We start from the raw sequence: 20217 nt of genomic DNA, 5'->3' as shown, positions 1-20217 counted from the left end.
ATAAAACTATTTAAATCTTATTTTTAATGAATACTGTATTTATGCTGCCCTTGCATGTCTGTACCCTGCTCACAAGGGAGAATACCTAATTCTTCAGGCATGTATTGATATGTTCATGTGAACAATTTACAGTATAGTGCCTATATAATGTTTACACTTCCTTTCAAAATGTTCATTTTTTACTTCCATATAGCCTGGAATTAAAATGCATTAAAATAGTTTATTTTTCTACACATCCTACTTTAAGCAAAAAGTATTGGAAAATTAAAAATTACAATAGATTGGTTGCCACTCACTATATGTTCAATTTATTTATTGGGTTCTCAGGCAAAACAAAGCATATTACATGGTACCGTATACAATAAATGAACAAATGTGAACAATAATTATGGTACGACAGACTTGGTACCTAAACAAACTGTATAAATCCAAAATTAATATAAACATAGGAAGAAAGGAGAAAAAAAGGAAACCAGAGGTGTGAATGAGTGAACCAAAGGGAAAAGAGCCCGACTATTTTAATAGCAATTTAATTAAGTTAATTGTGACTAAACAGACTTTCTAATAGGATGTTTGTTTTATTCTTTTCACATATATTTTCAGTACTTACATTTACATTTAGAATTGTGTTGGTTTTGCCTGTGATGGACTGGGATCCGATTCAGGGAGCATCCTCCCTTAAACCAATTGTCTGCCAGTTAGGCCACAACTCACTGGACTAAGCAGTGATTGAAAGTGCATGGAGAATATTTATGCAGAGAGTCGAATTCATTCTCTATACATACAGTAGTAGAATCCAATGTCTTATCAGTGTCTCCTGGCATGGTGAGTCAAATTTACCTTTGTGACCAACTATTCATGAACATCCTGCTGTCTAATTCTTTAGTTCTCCCTTTGGTTTGAAAAAGTAGATGTAAATGAAGTAGTAGCCCATAGCATCAAAGCAATCTATATAATGGGATGGTTGCATTTTGTGACATTGGAGGAAACAGTAGTAAATAATAATCTTTTTACAGCATATCTTTTTCTATTAAAGTTATATAACTATTTAAATTTTCTTTCCACATTTTTTTAGGTAAAATATTTTTCCATTAATGCCTTTCTGTAGTTATCCACATTTATTTTGTATTGTAAAGAAACAGTTGTCCTCTAAAGCAGCAACTGTAAGTAGCACTTAATAAATACCACGTGAAAAGTGGTGTATAAATAGCACCTCCTGACAAGCAAAGGGCCTGTCTGATATTCCATATCAAAACAAAACCTTCGGAAGTGGAGGAGAACGTGTTGAAGTTAATTAAGAAGAAAAGGCCTAGAAAATAGTTACACCAATAAAAACAGAAAAAAGGCTGGTGGGAGAACATGTCGCATAACAGTTTTGTCTTCACCTCCACGGCATTGCGCTCCTTTCGGCTAGAAGAGGACCTGCTGGAGAGGCAGAAACTCAAAAAAAGACTCACAGCCCCACTGGTTAACGGCTATCTCCTGAGAAAGGAGGGCAGACAGCAGGAGAAGACGGGCCCAACAGAACCACCAACAGTATGCCGTGATCTGGTGGTCCATAATGCCATTTTCACAGGGGATCTGGAGACCCTACAGCAGCTCTTTCCCAAAGGAAGTTCAGTGAACTTCATCATTGAGTCACGGGGGGAGGACCTGCGCTGGGTCAGCAGGAATCTTGGTAGGATGACAGTTCTGCATTTTGTTCATTCAGTTTTTATTCTGTAGGATCTCAGTAAATGGACTACTCATCTAAGGTGGAGTGGGTCTACAGATATTTGTACATTTCCAATCAAATATCTTCTTTAATGATTTATACTTTTGCCGTTCCTACACTATGCTCATTAGAAGCTATTAACGTTTTCATTCTAAAGTATTTCCCGCAGTGTCATATTGGTTGGACTTTTGGACTTTTTATTTTTTTCCTCACAAACTCAGTTACTTTGATGGTTTGAACTGAAATTAAGCATCTCTTTAGATCCTCACTTTGTGCACTTCTGTTCTAATTGATAAAACCATAACAAGCCATGATGTCCACCAGCAGACAGACTTGGAGTTTTAAATGTGGTTTAGATAGGAATATATTACAAGGGTTAAAATTTAGATTTCAAAAGAAAACAACAATGTAATTAAGCCTATTCTCAAGTGTAGGTGTCATACAGTGAAACTGGATTTTAATTCTAACCCTTTCCAGAGCATAATTAGCAACAACGAAATTACCCAGTCGTAGAAGACACATTGATTGCTGGTACTCTTTGTTTAAAACAGCTTTAAGTCCTCCAATTATTAAAGAATTTTGCATATTTAATACAAATTTCAGGACCTTTGAAAAAAAGAAGAAATTCAGATGTTTGACTAAATGTTGTCTCTTCAGTATAGGAGAATGTTTTATTCCTGGAATAACTGCATGTTTTGATCCTCTGATTCTTTGAATTTTTTATAAGCATTTTGTCAGCTATTATGACCTATACACAAATAATTATTTTACTCAGAATTTTGTATGCATCTGCCTTTGTTTCCTCTGATCATTTCCTTCACATCTTTGTGATTTGTTCAATCCTTCCTTTTTTAGAATTGTTTTTTTTATTGTAGACCTGAATGTTCAGTTTTTAATTAGAATTTCTCTTTCTCTTTCCAATTTCTAAGCAGAGTCTAATGAAAACTCTGCAACTGCTTTCTCAGGGTTGCTAGAGTAAACCCATCTTTTAGGAAGTGAAGTTGAGAATTCTTTGATTCAAATCTTTCATTCAAATTGGCACAGTAATCTTTCAGCACTGTTTGCACAACTTGTAATACACAAAAATGTTCCCTCGTATACCTGCTTAATTCTTTATTATTTATATCTGAAAGTTGTTTTATAAAATTGCATCACTTCCACATCTTTTTAGTGCCAAGAAAGTGTCAGTAAAGAAAAGAGAGCTTCATTATTAAGGATTTTATTGGGAGACCCAAAACAGTTAACTCTGTTTTAATTATTCTGGCTGGCATTTTGTCATACCAAAATCATGTTTTCAACTGAGTATTTAATTCTGTACATCCTCTTACAGGCAAAAATAAAACAAACTTTCAAATTTCAGTCTAAAATGTCTAGAACTACTAGTATGCTGTATTTATCTTTACAGTATGTCTATATTGTACCTTTCATTGTACCTTTCGAGAATTGGGCTAAATTGATATCAAGAGCTTGAAAGACTTGTATATAAATAGCACATATTCAGAATAACCTACACAGTCAGCTGACTTGCCGTCTCATGCTTTAATAATTTCCACATGCTCTTCCAATGCTCTCATGATAATGTTGTATGGTGAGGTTGAGTCAAAAGTCATATCAAAGCAAAAATAATTTCTGTTATCAGATACAGACTACATAATGTAGGAACTAGTAGAAGGAGAATTGAGGAAGGAGCAATTAATGATTCTAAATGTTAGATATGAAATTCACCATAGAAGGTGTATTCTCCTAAATTAAATAATTTTAAAAGTCCTTGTAACATTTGCAAACAAGTGTTTTACAGCACCATCTCTACAAAATTTAAATGCAAACATTGAACATAGAAAAGCTTTCAAACGTTATAAAACGCCCTAGTTTGATATATAAAACCTGTAAATCCTATCCCTGAATTCAACGCTGTTCAGTGCTATGTCTGTGTCACTGTATTCAATGTTAAACGTTTTCACTTTGACAAAAGCTTTTTTACTGATTTTGCTTGCATTGAGTATGTATAAAGTCTACAGGTGTGTGGTAAATGTTAATATATTTTAATAACAGTTTCACAATTTAAATTAAAGAAATGAACACCTTATTGGATTATGACTACATTGATGATGGCCATCTTAATTTTTTACTTCAAAGTAATCATAGCCTACTAACTTCATTGACAGCACATAACTGAATTTTACAGTGGACCTTGTACACTACATTGCCATCTAGTGGTGTGATAATTTAAAATACAGTAAAATATTTTAGAAAATCTTACAAAAAAAGTTTAGAAAGCTGTCTGTGTTCTCTGTGAGCTTTTTTTTCTTGCTTGCTCATTTTCTTGCTTTCTTTCTAATAAGATTCTATATTAAGAATCACACAAATACTAATTTCCACAATGTATTTTCTGGGAGTGTAAGTCAACATTCGCAGACTCTGGTGAGAAGACCAATCATTCTTAAGCCCAGAATCTACACTATACCCCTTTCAGAAAAGAAGTAAGTACATTGAGTGAGCTTAATATTAATAAGGAAATGGAGTGAATGGTGTTAATATTTATGACATACAGCTGCAATTATTTGTTTTCTAAATTGTGGGGAAAATGTGAAGGATGCTGTCAGCCTTGACAGAATATTTAAATTAAAAAATTGTCTTTGGTTGCACAACTTTCACCACAATTTATCCACACAGTTTATTTATTTGTCATTAAACATACTTAGTGGTTAAATTTCAGATCATTCATGGTCAGATCAGAGGTAAAAAAAGTATCTTGACTGTAACACGTTTAAAACCAGGAGGGAGTTCAAGGGTAGGGCAGTTCTCAAGGTCTTATCATTCCTGTCTTATGTCTGCTTTTTAGGACTATAGTTGTTAAAGGAGCATTGAACAAAATTTGCACAAGGTTTTCAGCTTAGCAGTCACTTGCCTCAGCATCTCTGACTGATCTTGTTCTCTTGTCTCTGAGCTAAAAATCCGTTGATTAAAAGTTTGACTTGTGCTTCACAGAACAACAAACATATGACAAATAAACAGCAAAACCCCCTAAAATCTCTTTCAGTATTAGAAAAAAACAAGTAAAACAAGAGGAAAAGGGCAGGGTGCCTCTATTGGGGGCAAGAGATGGTATTTGAAAGCCATATCTCTGAATGATATTCAAACTCTATTCCAGTATAGTGATACTGAAAACTGAAACATCATGCCAGGCAAGAAGCATATTCATGGAAGCCTGCAGAATGACTTGCACAAACGTTATGATCTCAGAAGCAGAGGGCCAGGCATGCCCTAGTGGGAGGTGACATGGACATCATATTCCCTGGTCTACTGTATATGACCCACAACACTCAAGTCACAATCCCAATACCATCTTTAACAGCTGTGACACACAGTCCACTCAGTATGGAGCTTGTTGTTCCTATATATTTTACACATGCTATGTGAGTGATTCAATAAATATTTAATGACACAGAGACATGCATGATCTTTATTTGTCTGACATCTATTTGGAGGAGAAGATCTGTTCTCTTTTGTTACTTTTTTTTCTTCCATTTTAGTAGAGTAACATCTGTAGAATTTTCTTAAATACTCCAAATTCCAATACATTCTCCACAACAAAATGTTCAGGGAGATAAACTAGGCCATAAATACACTAGGCATCTTTGAAACAAAATTGATTTATTGATTAATTGATTCAAATGAAATTATCTAAAATCACGTGTGATGTATCTTCCCCTGTATACACGTTTTGTGATTATAATCTACACAATGTTGTAAACACAAAACAAAACAGCTACTCTATAGCAAATGTCTAGATTCCTGTATTGTTATTTATTTTCACAGATTTTCATTGCATTGAGAGGTTCCATTTTAAATTTTACAGAGATAAAGTCTTAGGATTTGGTTTAACTCAGTTCTTTTATTACTGTGCTTACCTTACAAAATTGGTCAAACATCAATAATTTTAGATAGAAGTATATTAGCTGCACTTAAAATAAACATTTACAACATTTCAACTTTTGTTTTACTCTCTCTTTTCAAGCTTTATATATTTTCTTAGTTACTTTAACTATCACCTCACAATCTGAAGAACTGGGCTAATCACCCCCCGATGTTGACAACACAAATGACTGGCTGTAACAGCTGCTGGTCCTCACTTTTGAGCACAGTTGCTAAAATTATATGCTGTGCTCTCAAAGGTTTATACACCTCCTCTGCCAAATCTAACCTTTCAATAACAAGACGATATTGAGGATGTGAGGGGAAGCAAGTAAGGAAAAGTATGAAAGATTATAATACATTAAACTTGGAACTGGATTTGCTATGCTAACTGTTCCAGCAAAAGCAGTTTTTCAAACGCTTCTCAACAATTGATTGTGAAGAAGCATTCTAGGAAGACAGTTGCACATCACACATTCTTTGGAAATCCTTCGCTGAAGCCTGCACCATAGCCTATGTAACACTTGCACAACACAATAACCTTCTCTTATTATTTTATGTAAACCATAGAACCATTTCAGTGGGAATATTTCCGTGTATTATTTTTGAAAGACAATTGTAAAGAAAAAGAAAAATGGGAATTTCTCCATTTGCTATATCATCATTACACAGATGTAACATTGGATTTTCTTTGTATCCAGCACAGTTTGTTAATTTGTTTTCTCAATTAGAAGCTTTATATTCCTAAAAAGGTAGGGGTACTCCTCTTGTCTTGGTAAGAGTGTTTCAGCCAAAGTAAGTGTGACCATCAGCCAGACAGAATTATTTTCAGCTACATGTACATATACAGCATAGTGAGTTAATATATGGTTTATAGTTGCATCAGAAACATTTTTCAAAAAAAAATTCTAAACACATTCTTGTCTTGGTTAAACTGTTTCTCTTGACTTCCAACAAATAATTATTTTTGTCACCATAATTTGGCCCTTACGTTATATATTTTTTTTGCTGTGCATCCTTCTTCAGAGCGCCTGTTGTGCCAAGTGCAGAAATATTTGACTGGCCATGGCATAATTGGGATCTTTGGAGAAACACTTTAATAAAATCATCAGCTGCTGAATAAGATGCTAGCCTCTGAAAAAGAAAATTAGTCAGACTTCATTAGTAACATTTCAGTATGCTGCATTACAAATAGGAGGAAGAAATTGTTGCCAGATAATAGTGCATATACAGTATACTGTATATAGCTTCAGACTTAAAAAGAAATCCTGTCTTAGTCTAGTCTGCTTGTTGAGCCAAGATCTTATTCTGAATTGCTAAGTAATGATGACTCAAGACAGGGTAAGGCAAGAGGCAGCATTCCCACTGTCACAGCATTTTACACACTGATATCTTTCTTGTGACTGAGCCAGGTTAAATATCATATTAGAAGATTCCTTCCCTAAATAGAAGCTCAACAGGCAAACAAACTTCATAAGTAAAAGAGCTTTCCCCATGGACTGAAGGACTGATTGCCTTATTTTTTTTTAGTCTCTGTAAACAAGGGAAGAGAGATTCCTTATTGGTCTTTTTTATATCTGGGTATATTGCATAACGTTTTGTGGAATCATCTACTTTTCTTCCCCTAATCCACTACTACAAGGAGGACTTTTTCAGGCAAATGGGTCCGAAGAAAAATATTCGTACTGACGTTATTATTACTGCAAAAGCCACTGGCCATGAGTTGCAATACTGGAATGCTTTGCTGGTTGGGGATGAACACACCATTATCAGTATCATTGATGATCCAAAGCTGAGACAGATACAGAGTGCTATATTTGATACAAGCAACATTGAAGAGTGGAAAAACTACAGATTCAATTACAGGGGTTTGCGTACGTGGCAGTATTTTTCTTTGTCAAAAGAATACAAAAGAATGGGTTCTGTATATTTTGAAATTCTCAAGAGTTGCTCAACTGTATGTTGCAGAGAGATTTGAATTTGCAAAGTTTTTTTCAAATATTTACCCAAAAGTCTTACTAGCTAAAGGATCTGTGCATCTTACCTACAGTACTTTCTAAAATTGCAGCTATTTTCAGATCTCAAGATCATGTCTGCATTAAAGCAAGCAATTCATTTATCTTTATGATGTGATTATAGTCTTCATCTGAGATTATTTTTAAATGCATATCTTGTAAAGCACATATAAATGAATGTACTGTATTTTGTGGTGTTAAGACATAAAACAGCTTTACCTGTTTTTTTTTAATGTAGGATTACCTTTCACTTTTCTACCCAAATCAGAATTTTGTTTAACTTGACTTTTTGGTTTACATTTGAACTGATCTGTGAGAACTTGATAGCACAAACAACTGAGACTGGCATTTTCTAGATCAATCAACTCTAATACAGTGCAAGAAAAGCATTTCATGTTTAAGTGTTGGGCAGACGACCGACAAAGACCAAAAAAGAAATCTCACCAGAGCTGCTAAAAATCAATGCAAACTAATTGTTGTTATTATTGTAATGTTGATCCTATTCTGGATTGGTTTAGGAAAAGTGTGGAATTTGATCTGGGGAGGAGGAAGGATGCAATTCCTCCTGATGGTTTTTCTAAAGTAATGCTTTTGGAACTCAAATCACAATAACAACAAAACCCAAATAAACACAGAATCCATTTGCTCATTATTTAATCTAAATGAAACAATGGGAGGAGTAGCGCAGTGGTTAGCATTGCTGTGTTGCAGTCCTTGAGCCCTGGTTTCAGTTCCTGGGGTGCTACCTGCATGGAGTTTGTATGTTCTCCCCATATTTGCATTAGTTTCATCCAGGTGCTCTAGTTTCCTACCATTGGTCCAAAGACAGGTTGATTGGCTTTTGGGACAACAGGCCCTGGTATGAGTGTTTGTGTTTGTGTCTATGTCTGTGTGTGCCCTGCAAGAGGCAGGTGTCCTATCCAGGGTGTATCTTGCCTTGCACCTGTTGCTTGGATACACTCTGGCTTCCCTGTGAGCCTGTATTGGAGTTACAAAATAGATGGATGGGAGTATGTTCAAATAAACTTGAAAGTAAAATGTCACAAGGCATAAGCATTCCTGTGAGATTGAGAACAGTCAGATCTCAGCCCTGGTTTTCTGTGTGAACTGATCCTGAATGTAGAATGTTGCTGTCTGGTCACTTCCAGGTATTTGGTCTCTGACATATGAGCAAGAGTTGACAACACCGTTGCACATCACCGCAGGCCGTGGATACACCGAGTGTCTAAAGCATCTCCTGATGAGAGGCGCCGAAGTGGACATGGCCCCAGGAGGGAAGACTGCCCTACATGAAGCATGTGAAAACAGCACTACCGAGTGTGCCAGGCTGCTACTAGCATACGGAGGCAGTGCTAACAGTGTTACTGAGGATGGCTTTATGCCTCTCCACCTGTGTACCGACCCAGAGTCCCTCCAGTAGGTATTTTAACTTCTCAGGCCTTTTTCTGTAGGTGCACACAAGACTTGTTTTTATCGGTCCACATTTGAAATATCACCCTATTTAATTGCAAATGAGATGCGTTAATTGCAAATGAAATCAACTCTGCCTTGGAAATAATATATATATATACTTAACTGCTTTACTTATATATATACTAAAATTCTAATTAAGACAACAACTAAGCCAATGTGTTGTGTTGTCAATTTTCAGTTAATACATAACAAGATTTAATAAAATACATTTTTAAAAACTATTCTCTAATAGTTTCATGAACCCAGACATACAGTTTTATAGTTTTTTGAGGAATAAAATTGGACACAACCGTGAATAGCATGTAAACAACCCCAAACAAATACCTTTTTTTGAGTATTCCTGACTTGAAATCTCTGCAACTTGTTCACAAACTAGGTGTGCCAAACTCCTGCTTCAGTTTGGGGCCTCTGTTAATGGACGAAGCCTGGAGGAAGATGACACTCCCCTGCACCTGGCGGCTCGTTATGGCCTTCCTGGGCACATAGACTTGTACCTAAGATATGGAGCAGCCATTGAGAGAAAAAACAAGGAGGGGCAAACACCACTCAACGCAGCTTGCTCACAGCCACAGAGCGCTAGCGAGGTGGAGCAATACTACGAAGTCTGCAAGCTGCTGGTCAGTGCAGGGGCTGACATTCATACCTGTGACCAGGATCGGCAGACCCCTCTGCACATGGCCTGCAAGTATGCCAACCCCAGTGTGGTGGACCTGCTGCTGCAGAACAGGGCCAATGTCAACATCATGAGCTACAGCGGCAATGCACCCATGCACAACATTCTGAAAGGTGTGGCCTACAAACTGGACCACCATCCAGAGCGCATTGTCCGTTCACTCCTTAATTATGGCTCTATCCGTGTTTGGCCTGGGGCACTTCCTAAGGTAGGCCAGCTTTCCTCTTTATGATCAATTGAAACTAGGCTGTGTCTTTTTTAGTGTGCTTTCAGTAATTAAAATAAAAAATCTGTATCCATAAAAGACACAAAAGTTAGATACAGTAAAAATTGCTTTCCAATTTAATTTTAAGAAAACCTTCTTACTTTTGCTCATTTTTTTTATTTTGTTCTTACATTTAAAATAAACAATATTCAATCTTCAATATTAAAAGTGCAGAAACATAAAGGATGACGGTGTAATCTCTTCCATACACTCCCGCTTGTTTCAAACAAATTGCCTCACTCCTAATTAGGTAGTGTTAATAAGAGATTAATTAGCGTTAATTGCTGATTTTCTCTGCTAATCCCCCGGAGGGAGGCCCAATCTGCTCAGCTCTCTGAGTGTTTAATTATTTGCCACATTCCCAGGGCTTTTTTCCTCCTTTCTTTTTTGCTGTCAGTTGGAGAGGACCAGACAGCAAGGTAGTGTTCAGGGCAGTCTAAAACTGATTTTAATATTTCTTCATGCTGGACTTCCTGCTCCAGGAAGGCAGCCACTGTGTGGAACTGTGAATTGTAGAACTGAGGCTGTCCCAGGTTCCCCTGCCCAGGGTACAACACCAGGACATGGCATTGGACACGGGATCTCTAAATAAATTTGTCCCAAAGTTCCTGTCATCTTAGGAAGTGTAAGATGCAATTAGATTCACACAAACATAATTTTCTCTATTGGCTACTTTAAAGTAGGACTTCATACTTACTGTTGTTACCTTCAGATTAGAATGTATTCACACCGTTTCAGAAGTACATAGTTTGCTTGTAGGCCACATTGATATGTTGAAGGGAATTTGTGGTCTTGTTCTATTATTTCAGTGATAGAATGAAAAAATATATATTATAATTCTAATTATTAACTATATTGTTTTTTTTTAAAAAATAAGTATTGGATATGAATATTTCAGATATTTATTAAATGATTTTGGTTATTTTCTGGGGTAACTGATCATTATTTACTGACTGAGATACACTTGATTGACTTTGTTGCATAAACACTAAATCACTTTAGTGATTAGTGAGAGAGTTGATTTGGCACTAGTGATGAGGTGATTTAACTTTTTAAATGTGAAACCTGGTGAAAATCAGACAGACGACCACAGAAGAGGACTAATATGCCCCATTTAAACAACAACATGGGTATGATGAAGACTGGACTAATTCAGTGCATTGTCTCTCACTATCTAGGGCTTTTACAGTCAGCAGCTTTTAATCCTAGGAATCAGTGGCAGCCAAACAGTCTGTCCTTAATAGGCCAGTTTCTGCGGAACAAGAGCAATGACACCTCACCAAAATCAACACATCACCATATTGCATCTTTATGATCATTTGCACAATGTCCTACTCAACAGGAACACCAGAATGCAGCAACCACCACATTACCAAAGCAGCTGTGAAGAGGTGGCTTAACACTCGACATTTGCAGGCCAGACACCAGAGTAACAATGAAGTCCACTTCAGAAACAAATCAAGTTTTATGCAGACCACTCTGATGTACAGTATGTCAGACTGGATATGTAAAACATTATGCCTATTGCTGTGTACACCTACACTAATCAGGTCCTATGGTCTCACTTTTTGTGTGGGCTTATTCTGAGATAGCATTTTTCCAGAAGGACAAAGCAAATGTATTATCTATCTATTTATTATTTATTATCTACGTCTATTGGAAGACATCCCACAAGGCTATGCTGTATCTTTGTAAATTGCAGTTCTAAATCATGTTTTTTATGCTCTTTAAAGCAAGCAGATTTTACTCTTCAAAAGATAAATGTACTAAAAATGGTAATTTAAAGATGATTCAACTCTTCCTTCATTTTCGAACAATAAAGATGTTAATTTTTTTTAAAAGTCATACTATATGCATTCTGTGCATGAGCTTGCAAAATAGTATTTGCCCCTTGTCTGTCCTAGGTAGAGTAAATATCTAACTTGGCATCACAAGTTCACAGCTCATATCTTATCCTGTTCTTGTATTCTTCTTATTCTTGCACAAAAATAACAATAATGAAAGTGCCTAAGGTTTTCTTATAGTATATAAAGTCAGTGAAACATAACTGTTTCAATGCTAAATGTTCCCCAGTCCCTTTAAAGCGCAATTATTTCTGGTGCTTCAGAAATGTGACCAACTTTATTACAAATTTATCCTAGGCATTTGTAAAATACTGATGTTTGCTTGAAAATATATTATACTGGAATTACTGGAATTAATTACCAGCAACTATTATTTTCAAGAGGAGACACCCAATGTATTCTGTTGAAATTATATGTAAATCCTTAAGCAAAATGAAGATCCTTAACTTGTTTAGTCTTGCTAAAATGTTGACTTTGTTGAGATCTAATTTAGGTCTTTGAAATCCCGATCAAATAAATATCCAACAATGGGTCCTAAATTGATACTAGGTTCACAGGATATTTGTGGTTATTAAGCAGATAAGCTCACTTACAGGTAAGCAAGCAAGTTGGTTCACTTACAAAAATTAAATATGCAAAAGCTTAGGTGTCAGTCAAGAGACCTACAACTGTCAAGAGAGTCAGTCAAGAGCTTGTTTCACAAAGTTCTGGGGTCAATAAACAACTAGTAGCTTAATGCACATTAAAGGTTCTGGATGTTTTACTTATAACAGTAAAACCTTTTTGCTGTTTTGTAACCTGTTTCAGGTTTTGAAATACTGCTGTACTTCTCCAAAAACCATTGAGGTCCTGCTAAATTCTTATGACCGCCTCAAAATCACAGACTCATGGACTGAGGCTGTTCCTCCTGAGGTTTTTGAGGTAAACAGACAAAATAAAAGACAAAGATTTTCTAAAAAAATGTAAAGTAGGAATAAGATTGCTAGATAACAAGAAAAGCTAGTGGGGTTTTTATGTATCGTATGTGGTTTCCTCTAAGTATGGTGAGGATATTTTGTGCTTCGTTGGATTTTTTTTGTATGTATGAAGACATTTGGAAATTATTAGGTTTGAGAATACGAGGCTTGCTACACCACAAATTGCTTTTCTGATTTAACAGTCAGATGTAACTCTGCAAGTCCATGTCTCTAGTCTTTTCTTGGTGCTTCCTGCTTTGTAGGCATCTCTCTGCCTTTCTATCATTTAAAAATAATAATTCTTACACTTATATAGGACTTTTCTGGACACTCCAATTAAAGCGTTTTACAGGTAATGGGGACTCCTCTCCACCACCACCAATGTGCAGCATCCACCTGGATGATACCACGGCAGCATAGTGCGCCAGTATGCTCACTACACACCAGATATTTAGTGGGGAGGAGAACAGAGTGATGAAGCCAATTCATAGATGGGGATTGTTAGGAGGCTATTCAGGTAGACTGCAAAGGAACAAGTAATGGGTTTATTCCATGCTGAAAATAGAAGAAAGAAAACACAACATTTCGGCAGTGAAGCCTTCTTATTAGGAGGGTATGATTGGTAAAAGTCAATGGGAAATTTGGCCAGGACACCAGGGTTACACCCCTACTCTTTTTGAGAAATGCCCTGGGATTTTTAATGAGTCAGGACTTTGGTTTTACATCCAGATCTGAAGGAAGGCACCTTTTTACAGTATAGTGTCCCCGTCCCTATACTGGGGCATTAGGGCACACACAGACCGCAGGCTGAGCACCCTTTACTGGCCCCACTAACACCTCTTCCAGCAGCAGCCTATCCAGGTACTGACCAGGCTCAGTCCTGCTTAGCTTTAGTGGGTTGCCAGTTGTGAGTAACAGGGTGATATGGCTGCTGACAAGGGGGGTCATTTCCAGTGATTCCACGACCAGTGGTTTCTGGGCTGCTGTGAGAACTATGTAATTTACTAACCCTGTGCGGGTTTCCAGGTGAGGTCGGTAGCTGAGGCATCCAAGGCAGGCGACGAGGTAGAGTGGTCAGTTATTCCAGGCAGGGTCAAGTCCAGGTACTACACAAGAAGAGAGGCAAACAAATCTGATGAGTGCGAGGCAAGAGCGAGAAATCCAAAAACAAAAACCATAGAGTCAATGTTGATAGAGTCCAGACAAGGAAGAACAGGTACTAAGGAGAAAAGGGCGAGGTGACCTCAGGAGGTGGAAGAGATCCTAATACCAAGCAATGTTACTGGGTGAACCAAGGGTTTATATAGTGAAGGAAGGGGTGTGTAAGGGAAATTGGATAATGAGGGGTTAATTGAGACCAGCTGCAGCCATAATAGCTGCAACTCTAGCTTGGCCTGCCTCCTAGTGAGCTCCATCAGCTCCACTGAGATTGTCACACTGTTCTTTCGCATGCCTTGGATCTGAGTGCAAAGTGCACAGGTTTCCCTCTAGCTGCTCTGGTGTTCATATAAACACCTGATGTGCTTAAGCTTTTTTCTGTTGTTGGTAATTTGACAACAATCTTTTTTTTCTCACTGTAAAGTTTCCATGCAATAGATAAACATCCTCAATTAATCATCTTTATCTTTTCTCATTTCTAGGAACATTCTTACTTTTATGAGTCTCTGTTTTCCCTGGCCAACACGCCTCGCTCTCTTCAGCATTTGGCACGGTGCAAGTTGAGAAACCTTCTGGAGAAGAAGCTGCATCTGGTGGTCTCCAAACTTGGCCTTCCCACTTTCTTACAGAACTACCTACTGCTGGATTTCAGGGGTTATCTTCATTGAGTAACTATTGCAACAATTCCCTTAAAGCACACAAGTACTTGCCATAGAAATGTCACTCCTACATATGTGTGGTGCAGTAGCCACATAATACTTTTAGATTCTGCAATATTGTAAATACTCAGCTAAGGTATGTTTATAGAAATTATCGTAACTAAATAACCATAATAAGTGTACAGATACCTTGATATCTTGATGAACCTTTAGCACTTAATGCTGACTGCTGTTATGAACCAATTTAAAAATGATTTTCTTTGTAAATATGAGTAGTCAATATAAAGTTAGTGATATTGAGATTATGCTGCGTTTTGGATCTTAAAAGGCTTTTTAGTCTTGCTAAAAGATTGACTTGAAGGCTCCTAAGAGCTCTTCTGTGGGAGGATCTCTGATCTCTTTGTGGAAACTGGGTAGCTTTAGGTCTCCAAGGAAATGAATGAACTGCAGATGTATTTGTATCAGCTTTTATTAAAAAAAAAACAAAAAGGCTAAATTTTCCTTCTTGAAAGGGTTGGTTCTATAAAATCATGATGGACCCCAATGCACACTTCTGTTTTTTTTTCTTTTTGATTTTTAATTTAAAAAATAATAATTGAAGGAGTTGTTTTGAAGTTACATAAATTTCTGCATGATTTTGTTTCATATTTGCACATATTTCTTAAACTGTCTAGTCCGTTTTAATTTAGTTTCATAAATTGCTTCTGATTTATTGTTATATTATCCATCTACAAAAGGCAGATTTTTTTATATGTTTATGGTTAAATTTGAATAAATTTAAGTACACTGAGATTTTTTTTCTCATATTACAAGTTATACTTCTTTAACATAATAAAATGAGATGTTCCATCTTGCATAATGTTTGAAATGTTCTTATTGAATTCAAGCAGATATTCCCTTAAAACTGAAAACTACTGAGCTGAATTAATATTTGCTTTTCTACCTTTATAAAATTTTAGTGTGACATCAGAATAAAAATATTCTGTTGCCCAGATAAATAGTTAGCTAATTCTGGATGACAAGGTCTACAGGTTCAACAAAGCAGTGTATTATATGAAAGAATTGTGTGTTTAATGCACATCAGGTGTATTGAGTGTATGCATTAAAATTAGATCAAACACTCATAACTTTGTTTTTACAGGGGACTTTATAAATAATAGACAATGTAATGATGTTAAGTATTCATATTCTAATGAACAAGTAGTAGGTTTATTCCATGCTGAAAAGAGAAGAAGAAAACACAACATTTAAGCTGTGGAGCCTTCTTCGGGTGTAAGCTTTTTTTTCCTTTCCTCTACAGCCAAAACTTTGTGTTTTCTTTCTTCTCTATTCAGCATGGAATAAACCTATTACTTGTTCCTTTGCAGCCTATGCATGCTGATGCAGCTACCCACCTGAACTATATGTTCTAATGCTATTTTTGACAGAGTTTTTAGAAGGAACAATTTCTAGAGTTAAGGTGTTTTTTAAAGCAAGAATCTACTATGTATTCTATGTATTATGGGAATCCAAATTCCCATAATCAATATTAGCTGTCTGTGGCCATTAGCTTTGATTTTATTTTTACGAAGTGGCAGGAAGTCTGTTTAGACTTCTGTGCTTTCTAACATTGTGAAAAAGCTAAATGATTAGTTAGATATGCAAACCACAAGGGGGTGGTGTTGCCTATAATTCATAGCTGAAGGGGTAGAAAATACACCAGAAATATAGTGTAAACTGTAGTGTATACAGTAGTTAATTTGTAAAGCTTGTCAGCTTTGTTTTTCTCACTCCAAAATTTCATCCAATTCAAGCTGATATATGAAAATAAATGTGGTCTATGATTTTTTTCACATACTGCATTTTTAAGTCTTCTAAATTCAGAATATAATACCAATGAAATATTGGCAGAGTCTTGTGGTGATTAAATAACTTTTTCAGTATGGCTGTGACAGTGGTTGTTCCAATATAATTACTTAAACAATCATTACTAGTCTTCAAATCTTGACATCAGGGTCTTAGACCTAAGCTCTCCAGTCCTGATCCCCAGGTCTGGTATGTTTTGCAGGTTTTTGAATTTCCATTTAAAGCTGCAGGTTCTGAAGACCTAGGAGATGATGTTTCATTGGTTCAATTAAGCCAGAAACTAGCTAAATGTTTCATTAAAAGCTGAGCTGGAATGAAACACTTCAGACATATGGGACTTTCAACACCAATCGTAAAATTGTACCCAGTGGCCATTGCTCCCTATATTCTAATGGAGGTTAGAAGTCCCACTGCTATCCATAGTGTCATGGTCAGTTCCAACAGAGCTTAATAAAGTTTGACATCTCAGAAACAGACATACTTCTTTTCTGTTTTCTTTGGTGCAGTCTCATTTCTTCCTCTGGCACTTACATATTGTCTTTTTTAACCATGAATCAAACATTCCTGATAAACACAGTTTGGTGTGGTCCTTGACAACAATCAGTACAAATTGTGAATGTGGCCAATATATTTGTTTTGAAGGTAGCTCATGTTGAGTAACTCCCCAATGATAATCTATACCATTTTCAGTACCTGCTGAGTCCAATAAAGGGATGCGGTTCATGCAGACAATGGATGCAAAGAAGCGCACAATTTGGATAGAACACCAGTCTAAAGTAGTCCTAATCCAGAAAGCATAATGGAATTAAGAGTAAGGTCAAATGCAGTCCCTGAGTTCATTGAGTCTGACACCAGGGTGGTCGCCTTATGTTATGAGATGTTTTATGAGAAGCTGGCAGATGTGTGGAGTAGTGGAGTACAAGAGCTCTGGACGTGTAACTTTAAGGTTTAGTTAATTCTGAGTGTTGTACTGTTGATCAAGGTGTTTCATGTGCCATTAAAATACCCTGCAGTACAAATAAAAGTTGCTTTGGATAAGTGTCATTCAAATAAATTAATGATAATGTGTTGGTTTACTCACAGAGCTACTTATGCATGTCATTTCTATTTCATTCTCTGTCATTTTTTTTTCTGTCAGTTAATGCCAGATGTAATTGTGAAATGGTATCATAATGACATCAACAATGACACATATCATTCACTGACTACCTGAACAGTAACAGTGGTGCCAGATGGGGTACTGTCAGAATGACTTTGATCTTCCAAGTTCAAGCTCAATGTAGTACAATTGAGTTAAATGGGTAAAGAAAAATAATTGATTCTTGGATACAGATCTTCTCTCTCCTTAAACAGTTGTTGAAGAAGTGTGATGCGTATGTTTGTTTTTATTGAAAACGAAGAAAGGAGAAACACTGCATAATATAACATTTTAGTCTCCTTAATTTGTACATTGATGAAATTTTGGATGCACAGAAATTGAATTGTATCTGATCCTGACATGTATGCCATATATGGTTATACATCTCTTTTACCTTCCAAAACAGACCAGCAGTGCCACTTCACTAGAGCAATTTTTATTCACGAAAATGGCAAGCCAATCCATTATACAGTATAGTGATATCTGCACAGAGATGACAACTCAGATAGCACAATGCTTTTCATGAATCATAACTGTAAAAGTAAATCAACTAAATCATCTTAGCAGGAGGCACAGTTTAATTACCACAATTGTCTCTCTGAATTAATTAAATCTAGTTTAGAAGAAATGTAAAATACCCCACTCATAATTATTCCTTAAATTTTTTAACAACGTTCTTATCTAGACATTAAAGAAGTTTGAAACAGAGTTCATGTGATAAACTACTGCTCTGCTTTCTTCTTCCATTTCTAAATATACAATACTGTATGTGTCTTCTACTTCACGCTGCAAACAATGGAGTCCACATGAATTAGCATTATATGGACTGCGTATATTTCAGAAAGTAAACCCACTAGAACTGTTAGCTAATCATAAATTTAACCAAATAATGGAACTGTTTTACTGTTTCATTATGTAATTATTCAATTGTTCCCTCTTTATTGACAATGTTAGTAACAGCAACCTGCAATGATAACATGAGGACTATTTGAGCTGACTGCTACAACAGTATAGATGATAGCCAATTGAGCCGTAACTTCTTAAAGCTTAGTCCAGTTATCTTTTTGACTGATACCGTTATTAGCTCTGATTGTATGCTTTATATAATAATGAAAGACAAACTTGGAATGTGTAGCTTCAGAAGAACTTCTGGATGTTTTCTCTGATGTAGGTAAAGACTGAATGATGTGAGTTGTTTTATCTTTATGATAAATTTTGTATTGAATATTAACATGGCAATTGTGTATGTAGTCGTATTAATGGCATCTTTCCTAAAACTCAGACACTGCTTTAACTTTATAATCTATTTATTTTATAAACTAATTTTGATATATAATCTTCATTGTTTAAATAATGTGAAATGTGAAAAGATTATGATTTTTAGTTCATGACCACATTCGTAATGAACAAATGAATAAATTTTCTTCTAGATTTTACAAATGGTGGTAGCTGTGTGAGTCATGAATCTGTGTGCATAAACATTTTCTATAACTCTTATATGTACGACGACATATAGAAAGAATATTCGATGACTAGGCTACTAACAGCAAGAAAAGTGAAATACTTAAAAGTCGTCATTTTGTTTTGTAAAAGAATACTAATATGAAACATTCCTTTCTAATCGTGAAAACTCGATTTCTCTACGAAAATGTCATTTTGATTATTTGAAATGCATTAATTGTGATGCATATGGAATAGTTGTGGACAAAATTCTTAAGGAGCCGACGGATTTTAAAATTGTGAGCCTCTGATGACTGTTATGAACAGGGTAATGAACCTGTCAGCACACTCAGACGACCCTTGGCAGGGGAACTATAGCACAAGTCTAAGCGATGTCTCTGTCCACGATTTTTTTCCACATTGCCAACTACACAATTTTAAAATTATGCGATAGGCGTATTACAAGTTGTAGTATTATCTGATATTGTTATTAAAATTTTTGTTATTGTAGTTTTTATTTTTACACAATGCGTTTGAAATGTATTAGGATACATTTTGTAAACGTTATTTTACAAAACAAGAAACGTGGCGCAAATCAAAATGCATATATTTAAAATAATGGTGTATTGCCGACTACGAATGCAGGTTTGTTTCGGAGAAAAGAGAATATTTCATATAAATAATGTAGCGTCTATTATATATTGAAAGATATATATAGAACATATACATATAAATGTAGATGTAACTCAACTAAAAGAAACTCGATTTCTTTTATCTAAAATTATATTAATTTTTACTTTGAGAAATTTATATTTTTATTTGTTAAGTTTGTTCAGTGAAAAAGTTATGGCAATAAGACTTTCATCTCAGATAACATACTATTGGTATACAGTATTAGCCTCTTCGTGTGTTTGACAGGTTTTTGCTGACAACCTGCATATTTTAAAGACCAGTTACATTAAAACGCTGGAAATTCCATGCATAACGGCGTTGCAACAAGCGATGTTCCTTACCTCTCAACAGCGAGATCCTCGTACTAAAAATGTCATGGTATAGCATTCCACATCTGTTAAAAATATCTATTAATCCAGTCCATCAGATAGGAGATAAACGTTAATTGTT

General features: G+C 35.8%; 1 protein-coding gene across 3 annotated transcripts; it reads left to right on the top strand.

Annotated features, from left to right (window-relative positions):
- Positions 1-1251: 1251 nt before the first annotated feature.
- asb10 (ankyrin repeat and SOCS box containing 10) lies at positions 1252-19095 on the top strand. Of its 3 annotated transcripts, none has more exons than XM_088919631.1 (5): positions 1252-1678; positions 8793-9060; positions 9494-9998; positions 12707-12820; positions 14496-19095. In XM_088919631.1, the coding sequence occupies exons 1-5, from the start codon at positions 1360-1362 to the stop codon at positions 14679-14681; spliced, it is 1392 nt and encodes a 463-aa protein (XP_088775757.1). In that variant the 5' UTR covers positions 1252-1359; the 3' UTR covers positions 14682-19095. The 3 variants fall into 3 exon arrangements, with proteins under 3 accessions (XP_088775757.1, XP_088775759.1, XP_088775758.1); XM_088919632.1 differs by lacking the exon at positions 1252-1678 and adding an exon at positions 1731-7503; XM_088919633.1 differs by lacking the exon at positions 12707-12820.
- Positions 19096-20217: the final 1122 nt, after the last annotated feature.

This window comes from Atractosteus spatula, chromosome 6, assembly GCF_055471065.1.
Source record: "Atractosteus spatula isolate fAtrSpa1 chromosome 6, fAtrSpa1.hap1, whole genome shotgun sequence".
Classification (NCBI taxonomy): domain Eukaryota; kingdom Metazoa; phylum Chordata; class Actinopteri; order Semionotiformes; family Lepisosteidae; genus Atractosteus; species Atractosteus spatula.
This window is presented reverse-complemented; position numbering and strand designations above follow the sequence as displayed.

Excerpts from the sequence above, each read along its gene's own strand:
- asb10 (XM_088919631.1), top strand. The coding sequence starts at position 1,360 with ATGTCGCATAACAGTTTTGTCTTCACCTCCACGGCATTGCGCTCCTTT. Across the intron at positions 9,061-9,493 it reads ACCGACCCAGAGTCCCTCCA|GTGTGCCAAACTCCTGCTTC; the intron begins GTAGGTATTTTA and ends TTCACAAACTAG. Across the intron at positions 9,999-12,706 it reads GGCCTGGGGCACTTCCTAAG|GTTTTGAAATACTGCTGTAC; the intron begins GTAGGCCAGCTT and ends AACCTGTTTCAG.